Source organism: Staurois parvus, unplaced genomic scaffold (genome assembly GCF_062004578.1).
Source record: "Staurois parvus isolate SC_StPar_1 unplaced genomic scaffold, SC_StPar_1.0 ptg000187l, whole genome shotgun sequence".
Taxonomy (NCBI): Eukaryota; Metazoa; Chordata; class Amphibia; order Anura; family Ranidae; genus Staurois; species Staurois parvus.
The window spans coordinates 7,692,785-7,705,690 of NW_028317983.1; the positions used below are offsets into that span (position 1 = coordinate 7,692,785).

The 12,906-nt window shown below is 42.2% G+C and overlaps 1 protein-coding gene across 3 annotated transcripts in view; it reads left to right on the top strand.

Annotated features, from left to right (window-relative positions):
- The window catches only part of LOC149462058 (collagen alpha-1(XIV) chain-like), a 266,392-nt gene that overhangs the window by 234,251 nt on the left and 19,235 nt on the right, over nt 1-12,906 (top strand). For all 3 annotated transcript variants that reach the window (XM_089677540.1, XM_089677541.1, XM_089677542.1), the window contains 2 exons: nt 5,170-5,223; nt 6,451-6,522. In XM_089677540.1, the coding sequence (XP_089533666.1) occupies nt 5,170-5,223; nt 6,451-6,522 (126 nt within the window). The remainder of the gene's footprint in view (nt 1-5,169; nt 5,224-6,450; nt 6,523-12,906) is intronic.

Here is a 12,906-nt window from a genome sequence, read left to right on the forward strand (position 1 = left end):
TCAAACTGGCCTTTGTTCAGGGAGTTTGGAGACCCCTGCTTTAGACTATGTCACTCTACCCCACTGTGTACAAAACAAGCAAATCTTTGGCTGAAATTCAAAAATTGCATTGTAACCCTAATTCTGCTCCAAGTAACAGATGTACTTAATATCTGCTCCCCACCATCCAACCCATTTGTCCCTCCTGTTCCTTGAAATACTTGGTACATCCAGGTATAGGGAACATGTAACTCTGCCCCCTTTCCTCCATGACTTCCATTGGTGCTAAACCACACCACAGTATGGTAGGCAATAGCTATATGTCACTTAATGCAGTACAGCAATAAATGTATTTTTCACCATCACCTGTGCACCCCAAAATGTTTAATTATACGGATAAACCAATGATTTAATCAGTCTTATGTATAATACGTGATATCAGAGGGTTAATATTTGTTTCTTTGAAACAACTGCAAAGTTTTAGGAATTACTCAGCAATTTTGTTTAGGGAGTTTTCTAAACACTTCTAGTTCAGCATTTCAGATTACTAAACCTGTGCCAAGCTGACATCGGGGCTGAGCCAGAATGTATAATCATAACGTAAATGTTACTTTCTTTACTATGAACGCTGTGATAGGAAACAGATTTAAAGCTGAACTCCCAGCAGATATAAAAGACACAAATTAATGTACCTCTATTCATTAACAAATCTTGGTGATATGAAGTCAAATTCTGCTACTTAAACTGTTCCCATTAAAAAAAATGACTAATATATTTGGTATCAGCAGAGCTCAGAGAGGGGGAATCCGTTGTCCTGTAGTGCTCCTGTTCTAATATGGAACATGCTGATAGTAGGAGAGAGCAAAGTGATGGAGAGATGAGCTAATTAGTGTGCTGCCTCTCCTTTTACTCCTGAATTTACTGTTAAATCCAACTGCTACAGCCATTACAAAGTCAAAATGATGGTGTCACGCTCTTTTGATGTAATCCGCATAATGCAGAATAAACAAATAATTGGTAGAACCAGTCACAGAAGTGAGACAAAGAGAGCAACACCTATTACAAGAAAATATCTTTACTGAAATTATAGAATTGAATGGGTGATAAATACCATCTGCTTACTGTATCGGTTTTTAGTGGAGTTTACATTTAAAGAGAACCAGCCACAATTGGGTGTAGGCACAGACACACTCACACACTCACACACACATACACACGTATATAAAAACCTAATTTGTTTATTTTAATTGTTGAGGCTTTCAAATAAATAGTATGTCCCCTTATTTAGCCTGACTTTTGGTTTTGGGGGGTCAGGGACCATCAGAATGCTAACAATTACTGCCTGACCATGTGCCTAATCTAATGCACTGCACACTCAGAATGGAAGACAGTATGTAGGGTAAGCCAGTTGACAGGCAGCAACTGTCAAACTTCCAGTTTTGTGAGATGTAACACACTGCACCTCAGGTAATGGAGTCAAGCAGCTTACCAGATAGATATGTCCCTCAAATTATAGAGTGATCATAAAAGCCCGATATCTCCATGGAAAGCTTGCCTCCATATCAGTCACCATAGATATGTCCCTCAAATTATAGAGTGATCATAAAAGCCTGATATCTCCATCAAAGGACTACCTCTACATCAATCACCATAAACGTCCTCCCGGAACTGATCATACACTATGGCCAGATACTGTCACTCCAGAAGCAGTGATGAAAAGAACCCCTCATACAAATAATGCAGAGTGGACAACCATAGTGAAGTACATTCAAAGCATACAAATTTATTATAAGTAGCGCACTCACTAAAAAGTGAAAAGTGCTTGTAAACAAACCATCCAATATGGCCGTGGCCTTCAGCATGTTGACGTCATACGTTGCTGGTCCCCCCCAAATTTAGAGATTTGGTCTCCAAAGATATTGAATCCTTTCCAGCAGGGCACACACAGACCCGGACCCCCGATCACAATGACAAGCAGCCCCCCTCTCACTATGGTTGTCCACTCTGCATTATTTGTATGAGGGGTCATTTTCAGTACTGCTTCTGGAGTGACGGGATCTGACCATAGTGTAAATCGGTTCCGGGAGGATGTTTATGGTGACTGATATGGAGGCAAGCTTTCCATGGAGATATCGGGCATTTATGACCACTCTATAATTTGAGGGTCATATCTATCTGGTAAGCTGCTTAGCTCCATCACTTGAGGTGCAGTGTGTTACATCTCCTCGCAGAATTGCTGTTGGGATCCTATTCTTTGGATGAAGATTTGGCATTTATTTTTTTCTATTTATAGACTTTATAAATGGATTTTATCAATACCACTTAATCACTGCATCAGAATATCTTTTACTTTGTATTTGTTGATCAAACAAGTTTTTCCTGGCTGCTTTATGGTGGTTTATCTAAGCGCAGTGAATATATTTGTATTTTTAAACTTCCAGTTTTATCCCTTGACACAAACTCTTTCATAAGTAAGCTTGCACTGATATCGAAGACAGAATAGTCAGATACTTGTACTAGTCCTGATGGGACTGTTTTTCTTTAAATGGGATTATATTAGCCAGTATAGTACAAAACTCGTGATCTGTATCCAGTTGCGTTTCACATATGTCTCTGATTAAACAGAATGCTTTGAATTACAAGAATATGAATTTTGATCACGTTTAATGAATGGCACATGTCCTCATTCCACCTCAATGCAAACCTTCCTCTTTGTAAACAAAATCGGCAACCACAGCCCAGTGATTCCTTGTTTTCAAATTTTGAAAGAGATCTTTTGGAAAAATCAAATGCAAGAAAAAGGTTTTTTTACAATATTATGGTCAGGGTTTTTTTTCTCAGGGAATAGGTGCAGGAACTTCCTCCTTCTCAGTCACCCCTTGTTTACACCCCCCTTACCCAACTCTGAGTACCATCCCTTGGTTCCACCCCCTACCCACCTCCCAGTACAGCTCCTTTTAGAGAATACAGACCCAAGTATTATTCTGTATGGAATTTGGTAATGATAACAAGAAATGCAGTAAAATAGATCCTCTGCATACAGCAACATTAGCCCCCCAGCAACAATAGATTCCCCCAGCAACAGTAGCCCACCCCAGCAACAATAGATTTCCCCAGCAACAATGGCCCCCACAACAATATCCCACCCCAGCAACAATAGACTCCCAGCAGCAACAACAGATCTCCCATCAGCAAGCAACAATAGACTACCATGCAAAAATAGAGCCCCTCCAGTGACAATAGATCCCCACAGCAGCCAGCATAAATAGACCCTCCAGCCTCCCTTGCCATTACATGCATTCAGTGCTGGGGGTGCCAGAACTGAGTTCCCCACATTCCCACTGAAAAAAAGCCCTGATTATGGTCACCCTGGGATTTGAGATATAACCATTAGGAGGCAAAAAAGGTGATATCTGTGATAACACTTGGGGTCTCCTTTGAAAAAAAAAAGAGCTTTACAAGTAGTGTACCTTTACATGGTACTTTCTTATTGTGATAGTTGTGTAGCTGACTGAAACAATGAGTCCAGGATCCCCCAGCACTGCTCACCGCCCGGACACTGCGATAACTAGTTAATGTGGCTGCGGCCATAGCGAATTTAGAATTACATTCCAACATTATTCTGGACTTGGAAATATGTTACATTATCTCATATCACACATATGTTACATCATTCCCAGCAGCCAATACTGGAAATTAATTTTTGCAATGTATAGCTTATATGGACCTATATGTGTGGTACCTTTATATTATATTCCACCAAAAAGTTTTCATCAAAAATATTTTTATTACCCTCTTTACATAGCCTTTTACGTTTTAGCTACTATATTTTAAGCTGTGATATTTCATAGCCATTATATTGTATATAACAATTCAATTTCTAATTCTAAAAATAATATTTGTAGCAAATATACCTCTTGGTTACTAATGGTTCACTGACTTAAAACTCTCATTTTTAAAATGATTATATATACCTTAGTATAGTGTTTATTGATGCTGATAATGTTACATCAGTATCTTTTTTTTCTTTTGCCCTGAAGAAGGGGGTGACCCCCGAAACACATTTGGTTTTGACTCTAAATAAAGAACTATTTCATTATATTTGATTGTCTTTCAAAGTAATGAAAAAATGGGCATAACATTTTTATTACCTTACATAGGTCATTCACATTTCAGATGTTGGTAGAGTGATTCTTACTCTATAGTAACTTTTCTTTTTTTTTTTTCATTGCAGGTAAATAATGGATTCCAAGCAGAAGCAATATGTGTCAATGAAGTCTTGAAGAAAGAGGGTTGCAGGCTGTCTGACATTCACAGAAGGCAAGAGAATGTTTACTGAGATGACACCATTGAAAAGAGCAATGCCTTGTCATTAGTGACTCTTGTCAATGGTATAACTTCCAAAAACATTCTGTAGCCTTCTGTGGATGTCAGACAGCCTGTATCCATTCTTCGTCAAGAACTCAGTGATGGCATGTTGCTTCTGCTTGGAATCCATTACTTAACTGCAATGAAAAAGTAGAAGAGTTGCTATAGAGGAAGAGTTTCTCTACCAACATGTGAAATTTGAATGACCTATATAAGTTAATCAAAAGGTTATGCCCACTTCTGCATTTTTTTCGGTACAGCCCTCGTTGATGCTCTATTGCCTATTGAACTTCAAGCATTCATTCAGGGTCTCCCCATATTTTGCAGGTACCTATGGTTCAAGGAACAGTCTAATAACCCCACCACAGGCAGAGTTGGCATCGACGTTGTTTCAATCCAGCACAATTCCAACCCAATTTTATAAATATTGGAAATAGTAGCATTGACATATAAAGGAAATGTAATATCTGGTGTTTCTAGTAATTTTATACATGTCCCGGTCTCTAAATGTCTCCTGCAGAGCACCACCAGTCTCCACCTCTAGAATGCCACCAGTCTTTGACCATCTCCTTTAGTGGTTTATATAAAAATTATATGTGTGCCCCCTGAGGATATAAGGGGCTGCAGTCGAGGCCCCTATATTGAGTACGTTCACTGGTTTATAAAATGTGTTCGGTAACTATATAACTGAGCCCTTAGCAGTTGTGTAATTTTATTTGGACTCCAAGAATACCTAATTCTCTATGAACTATTTATTACTTAGCTTACATGGTCATGAAAGAACTGGTATTGTTTATCCTATAATGTACTTTTCTTTTGCAGGGATTACCAGGAAAAGATGGCGCGACCGGATCCTCCGGACCCCCTGGACCAATGGTAACATTTCCTCTATTCCAATACTCAGGAATTTGATTTTGCAAAGTGAATATTGTTGTGTTTGCAATGTGATCCTCTGCATCAGGCCATATTTGTCCCTCAGCTAAAACCAAAATATATTTTATGAAATTGGTGTGTACTACACACTTGTACATTTAACACCATAGAGATTCTACTTTTTTTTTTAGTTATTTTCAGTTCTCTTTTTTTCAATGAAAAATGTGTAACATTTTTTTAACCTCCCTGGCGGTATTCCCGAGTGTAACTCGGGGTAAATATTCAGTACCAAGAGCGGTAACCCCGAGCTACACTCGGGCTTACCATGCGGCGTTGCTCTGGGAGTCCCTGCAGCGCTTACCTTGTCCTTCGTTCCCGCAATGTGTCCCCTGCAGCGTCCCCGGCCATCTCCTCCGGCCGATGCCGGCATCCGGCTTCCGTGTTCCGGTCCCTGTGACGTCGGGACGTACGGGCGCCGGAACCGGCGGCAAATTTGAAATTTTTTAAAAATGACATTTTTTTAAAAATGATTATTATATAGTAAAACATTGCTGTTTCAATGCATTTCACATACATTTTGTCCCGAGTGCTTTGTCCTGTGCCCTGCCTACATTTTTACTGTTCTTTCTGCCTGGAAACTTAGAAAAGTCCATGGCGTCCAAAAAGCGTCCATTTAGGTCAAAATCAGTTTTAGATCAGCTAGAGAACAGCGATAGTAAATCAGAACCACTTGCAGAATTGAGTGATAATGATTTGTGGGGGAAATTCGTCATCAGACACTGAAAACGATTTTGCAACTTTGCTCAGCGATGTGCGAATTGCCTCTGTATTTCAAATTTCAGTGTTTTTGGTTTGATTATATTATTGAATTAAATGTATTATTATTATATTATTATTTTTTATGATTATTAATTAAATTATAATTTATGATTTCGTGTTTCAAGTTTTATCATATCCGGAATGTTTAATAGACTCTTGTTCGTACAGATTTCAGTGAGTTATTCCTAAAAATTACAGCCTACAATAAAAAAAACTACATATTTCCATGCAAAAAAATGGTACCGCTTTCAGCACAAAAAATCGGAAAGAATCAGACCGCCGAGGAGGTTAAACTTAGTTTATATACTGTAGTATTTGCTTAACATATGTATATATCTAAGTGACTTATTTGGAAGCAAGGAAGTTAAAATCCCCCTTTTTGTATAAAGCTTGCCCTGTCTCCTCTCACAGGGTGCTCCAGGTAATCCGGGATCCCCAGGCGCTTCAGGAGGCTCAGGACGTCAGGGTGAGAGTGGACCACCGGTAAGTAGAGTAATCAGTGAACTGATTCAGGTGCTGATATATGTAGTATTGATAAGGTACAGAACTAACTATTCATTATGTAGGAGACACAAAGCATCACCTTTTGGAACTCAACGTATTGGTTATTTAAGATTACATGTGCTCTAAGTAACACATATCAGTGTTAAAATCCAAATACTGTAAATTTTATGGCTGAAATATGTTGACTTACGCAGATGAAATGTAACATACACTATATTGCCAAAAGTATTGGCCGGCCTGTCTTTACACGCACATGAACTTTAATGCATCCCAGTCTTGGTCCGTAGGGTTCAATATTGAGTTGGCCCCGCCCTTTGCAGCTATAACAGCTTCAACTCTTCTGGGAAGGCCGTCCACAAGGTTTAGGAGGGTGTCTATGGGAATGTTTGACCATTCTTCCAGAAGCGCATTTGGAAGGTCAGGCACTGATGTTGGATGAGAAAGCCTGGCTCACAGTTCTAATTCATGCCAAAGGTGTTCTATCGGGTTGAGGTCAGGACTCTGTACAGGACAGTCAAGTTCTTCCACCCCAAACTCGCTCATCCATGGCTTTATGGACTTTGCTTTGTGCACTGGTGCGCAGTCATGTTGGAACAGGAAGGGGCCATCCCCAAACTGTTCCCACAAAGTTGGGGGCATGAAATTGTCCAAAATGTCTTGGTATGCTGACACCGTAAGAGTTCCCTTCACTGGAACTAGGGGGCTAAGCCCAACCCCTGAAAAACAACCCCACACCATAACCCCCCCTCCGCCAAACTTTACACTTGGCACAATTTAGTCAGGCAAGTACCTTTCTCCTGGCAACCACCAAACTCAGATACATCCATTGGATTGCTAGACAGAGAAGCGTGATTGATCACTCCAGAGAAGTCTACACTGCTCTAGAGTCCAGTGGTGGCGTGCTTTACACCACTGCATCCCACACTTTGCATTGCACTTGGTGATGTAAGGCTTGGATGCAGCTGCTCGGCCATGGAAACTGATTCCATGAAGCTCTCTACGCATTGTTGTGCTAATCTGAAGGTCACAGGAAATTTGGAGGTCTTTAGCTTTTGAATCTGCAGACAGTTGGCAACTTCTGCTCACTGTGTGCTTCAGCATGCGCTGACCCTGCTTTGTCATTTTAGTTGCTGTTGTTCCAAGTCACTTCCACTTAGTTATAATACCATTAACAATCGGCCGTGGAATATTTAGTAGCAAGGAAAATTCACGGATGGACTTATTGCACAGGTGACAACCTATCACGGGACCACGCTTGGTGTCACTGAGCTCCTGAGAGCGACCCATTCTTTCACAAATGTTTGTAGAAGCAGTCTGCATGCATAGGTGCTTGATGTTATACACCTGTGTCCATGGAGGTGATTGAAACACCTAAATCCAATGATTTGGAGGGGTGTCCCAATACTTTTGGCAATATAGTGTATATCTCCTACTGAAACTTCCTCGAATTTTTATCTTAGAAAGGTTAATAAAGGTTCATTTGTGGCATTGCCCAGTAGTTAGTGTCTTCAGGGTGAACCCCAGGTTTGATGATTCTCACATTGTGGGTGCTCCAAAGTGGCTGTACCACTCATGGGACACGGCTAATGGACCAGCAGCAAGGCTCTCAGACAACTGCCGGGGGGAAACTCTCAGCCCTGGCCCAATGTCCCTTTTTATATTGACAGGAGCTGTGGGTCAGACCCAAAGATCTGGCCAAAACCAAAGACCCAGGAACAGAGTTAACCCTACCTTCCTGTCCGGGACAGCACCTAAATACCTACATTTAAACTAAAAATCAAACAGACCGCACATCAATATAATCATGTGTGTATATATATATATATATATATATATATATATATATATATATATATACAGCATAAAATGCCATTGATAAAAAAGTCCCAGATTAGTGAAACAAGTGCATGTGCTTGTGCTCGACTTAATTGCAGTGTCTTGATTCATCAATCATCTCAAATTGCTCCACTGTGCTCGACAAGGTGCCCCACATGGACTAAAACTCACCCTTAGCCAATAACCTTCCTGAAACATGTCAAAGTTTGATGACACAACTTCCTCCGATGTCACATCCACCGTGTGGAACACACGCCACTCCGAGGAGTGTCTAGCACAGCGGCTTCCATGTAGTAGGAGTAACAAGGCTGAGTACACCAGGTGCCGGCACAGGCACTTTATTTGTGGGTGAGATTTGAATACATTTATCCCCAATAAAATTACCAAACAGTTTTAAACCATGGAAGATCCTTTTTCTTTGCTTTATTTTGTGGTGTCATGTTTATCCCAAACTTGTGGATATCTGCAGACAACCAGCTCATTGGGAATTGTCCCTAAAGCATTACAGACCACTCTAGAGATAGATGGTCATTGGCTAAGGGTGAGTTCTAGTCCATGTGGGGCACCTTGTTGAGCACAGTGAAGCACTTTGAGATGACTGATTGTCTTTGGAGTGTGGGAGGAAACTGGAGCACCCAGAGGAAACCCGCGCAAGCACAGGGAGAACATGCAAAGTCCAGGCAGGTTAGTCATAAAAATCTGTTTCCACCATTTCTTACTATTAAGGGATGAAAATAGACAGACTGTTAAGCATGCCATACATGGGTCGCATTCCAAATGATTTTTCAATCGAAAACATCGTTCGTTCTGTAATCCAATGGTGCCACCAATGATTTTGAAAATTGGTAATTTTTCACAAATTTTCCAGCATGCCCACTAACCGAAATGGGGAGGAACCACGAAAATCGGCCGGTGCCATCGCCCCACTAACAGAGCAAAAATCAGCCAATTATTCTTAGGTCCCATGTATGGCCGGCCTTACACTGTGTTTTGGCATTTTGTTGCTATCTGAAAAATAAAAAATTTAAAAAATCACTTTAATCTATCAGTTTTACCTGCAATAATAATGACAAAAAAATATACTGTGCTACACGTGGATTCGGTTTGCTTTTTCATCCCTGTAGTCGCTTTCACCATAACCCTATACTTGCTTGTTGGGGCCCCAAGCCCAACTCTGTAGAAGCCATGGTTTCCATAAGCTGCACTGATGATGGCCGAAAATCCTGAAACAGCTGTATGCAGTCTGGAATAAATGGCACTATATTATTAGACTATATTTGCACTGTACACCAGCAGTTGTGGCCTGTTGGGGTGTAAAGGAATGATTTGCTTGGCTCCATTCACTGTTCTAAAATGAAGAATAATCTTTTGGGGATATGGAATTAGATACGTGAATACCTTCTGTTCCATGGAGGCCCTACTGTGCTACGGTATGCTACATACACAGACATTCAGTTGACGTATCACTTTTCACAGACAGAAGAACACTAAGAAATATTTTTCAAATTGTGCTTCATATATTTCACATGTTTTAATATAAGTGGGCTTTTTTAAAATTATAACATTATACTAATTTAATGAACATTGTTTTTTTTCCCTTATGGGCCTATCACATCTTTCGTTTCCACAATAAATGGTGTAAAAGGGTTACAAAGAGCATTACAATATAACACTTCAGGCCTATCACACCTTTTATAATTTTCTACCCTGTATTAGAAAAAGGATACTTGGAGTGAAACTGCTATTATTAAATACACAACTTTCTTTACATCATTTTTCATGGTGGCCCCACAGTACAAAGAAGAGCTAGTGGGTTTTTAGAGGAGTTTTTTGCTGTGAAAACGCTTTAATGCTGCAAAACGCTGTAAAATGTGGTAAAAAGTGGTAAATCACAGTGTTTTGGATGTTTTTTTGACCCAAAAAAATTTTTTTTGCATCAAAAAAACCTCTAAAAAACGCGAAAGCAAAAAAGTGGCAAAACGCTGCTAAACACTAATACAAAAACGCTAAAAAAATCCTGAAAAACTCCCGTTTTTAACATGACTTTACACACCTAACGTTACCAGCATTATTAAAACGTCCCGTGTGCATTAAGCCTTATTCAAATCATGTGCTCCACATTAATCTTCCATTGCGAATCACCTAGTGTCCACACACCTTCAACACTATTATTATTATTATTATACAGGATTTATATGGTGCCAACAGTTTGCTCAGCTCTTTACAATATAGCAGGAGACAATTCAGCAGGGGTCCTCAAACATTTTAAACAGGGGGCCAGTTCACTGTCCCTCAGACCGTTGGAGGGCCGGGCTATAGTTTAAAAAACAAAAACTATGAACAAATGCGGACACAGTACAGGAGTTGACCAGAGACTGCAGACATAGTACAGGAGATGACCAGAGACTGCAGACATAGTACAGGAGTTGACCAGAGACTGCGGACATAGTACAGGAGATGACCAGAGACTGCGGACATAGTACAGGAGATGACCAGAGACTGCGGACACAGTACAGGGGATGACCAGAGACTGCGGACACAGTACAGGAGATGACCAGAGACTGCGGACACAGTACAGGAGATGACCAGAGACTGCGGACACAGTACAGGAGATGACCAGAGACTGCGGACACAGTACAGGGGATGACCAGAGACTGCAGACATAGTACAGGGGATGACCAGAGACTGCGGACATAGTACAGGAGATGACCAGAGACTGCGGACATAGTACAGGGGATGACCAGAGACTGCGGACATAGTACAGGAGATGACCAGAGACTGCGGACACAGTACAAGAGATGACCAGAGACTGCGGACACAGTACAGGAGATGACCAGAGACTGCGGACACAGTACAAGAGATGACCAGAGAGTGCGGACACGGTACAGGAGATGACCAGAGACTGTGGACATAGTACAGGAGATGACCAGAGACTGCAGACACAGTACAGGAGATGACCAGAGACTGCGGACACAGTACAGGAGATGACCAGAGACTGCGGACATACAACGGTGGCAGGAATACTAGGCCGGCCGCTCCATAAGACGCACAGACATTTCCCCCCAGTGGGAAGAAACGTGCCCCATCATTGGTGTCAGTGGGAAGAAACGTGCCCCATCATTGGTGTCAGTGGGAGGAATAGTGCCCCATCATTGGTGTCAGTGGGGGGAGGAATAGTGCCCCATTGTTGGTGTCAGTGGGGGGAGGAATAGTGCCCCATCTTTGGTGTCAGTGTGGGGGGGGGGGGATAGTGCCCCGTCATTAGTGTCAGTGGGGGAAGGGGATAGTGTCCCAACATTGGTGTCAGTGGCAGGAATAGTGTGCCATCATTGGTGTCAGTGGGAGGAATAGTGTCCCATCATTGGTGTCAGTGGAAAGAATAGTGCCCCATCTTTGGTGTCAGTGGGAGGAATAGTATGTCATTGGTTTCAGTGGGGAGGAATAGTGCCCCGTCATTGGTGTCAGTGGGGGGGATAGTGTCTCAACATTGGTGTCAGTGGGAGGAATAGTACCCCATCATTGGTGTCAGTGGGGGAAGGAATAGTGTTCCATCGTTGGTGTCAGTGGGGGGTGGAATAGTGCCCCATCATTGGTGTCAGTGGGGGGGAGGAATAGTGCCCCATCGTTGGTGTCAGTTGGGGGGAGGAATAGTGCCCCATTGTTGGTGTCAGTGGGGGGAGGAATAGTGCCCCATCATTGGTGTCAGTGGGAGGAATAATGCCCCATCATTAGTATCAGTGACACCAATGATGGGGCACTATTCCTCCCACTGACATCAATGACACTTAACTTGCTGACCCCTGCTCCAGCATGGTGCTGCTGCAGCCAGCATACCTGGTTGCAGCAGCACCATCAGCACGGCACACGTGTATATTAAATGGTTTACGTGAAAGTTATGGTGATCACAAATGGCAATATATATACTGGAATTTTTTCTCCTTTAATATATACTAGTAATGACGGCGATCAGTGACTTATAGCGGGACTGCGGCGGGCATTCTGACACTGGGGCGGGGGGTGACTAACTGCCACTGACATCCCAAGTGACACTAATACAGTCATTAGTGCTAATAAAAAGCACCGACACTGTACTAATGGCACTGGGCAGCAAGGGGTTAACATCTGGGGTGATCAAAGGGTTAACTGTGTGCTGGGTGTGTTTTACTATGCTGTGTGCTATGGTTTACTATGTAAGCACACTGCTGTGTATGGCTCTGCAATGCAGAGCCATACAGAGCAGCGTACTGGAGCTGACAGACCTCTCCCTAGTCAGTGATACTCGGCGATCGTCGGGTGACAGCAGAGAATCACCGCCCGGGACCCGGTGATCGACAGCAGAAGCCACCAAAGACGGTGCGGGTAGGGAAATACAAAATCAAGTATATACAGTGGCGTCCCGAGGCAGGTACAGGGGGTTGCGGCCCGCACCGGGTGACACCGACCGCACTGGGTGACACCGGGCCTGCTCCACGAAAAGGTAAGTTGTAAATCAAGCCGACGATCCCCGCAGGATGGATGGGATCTGCG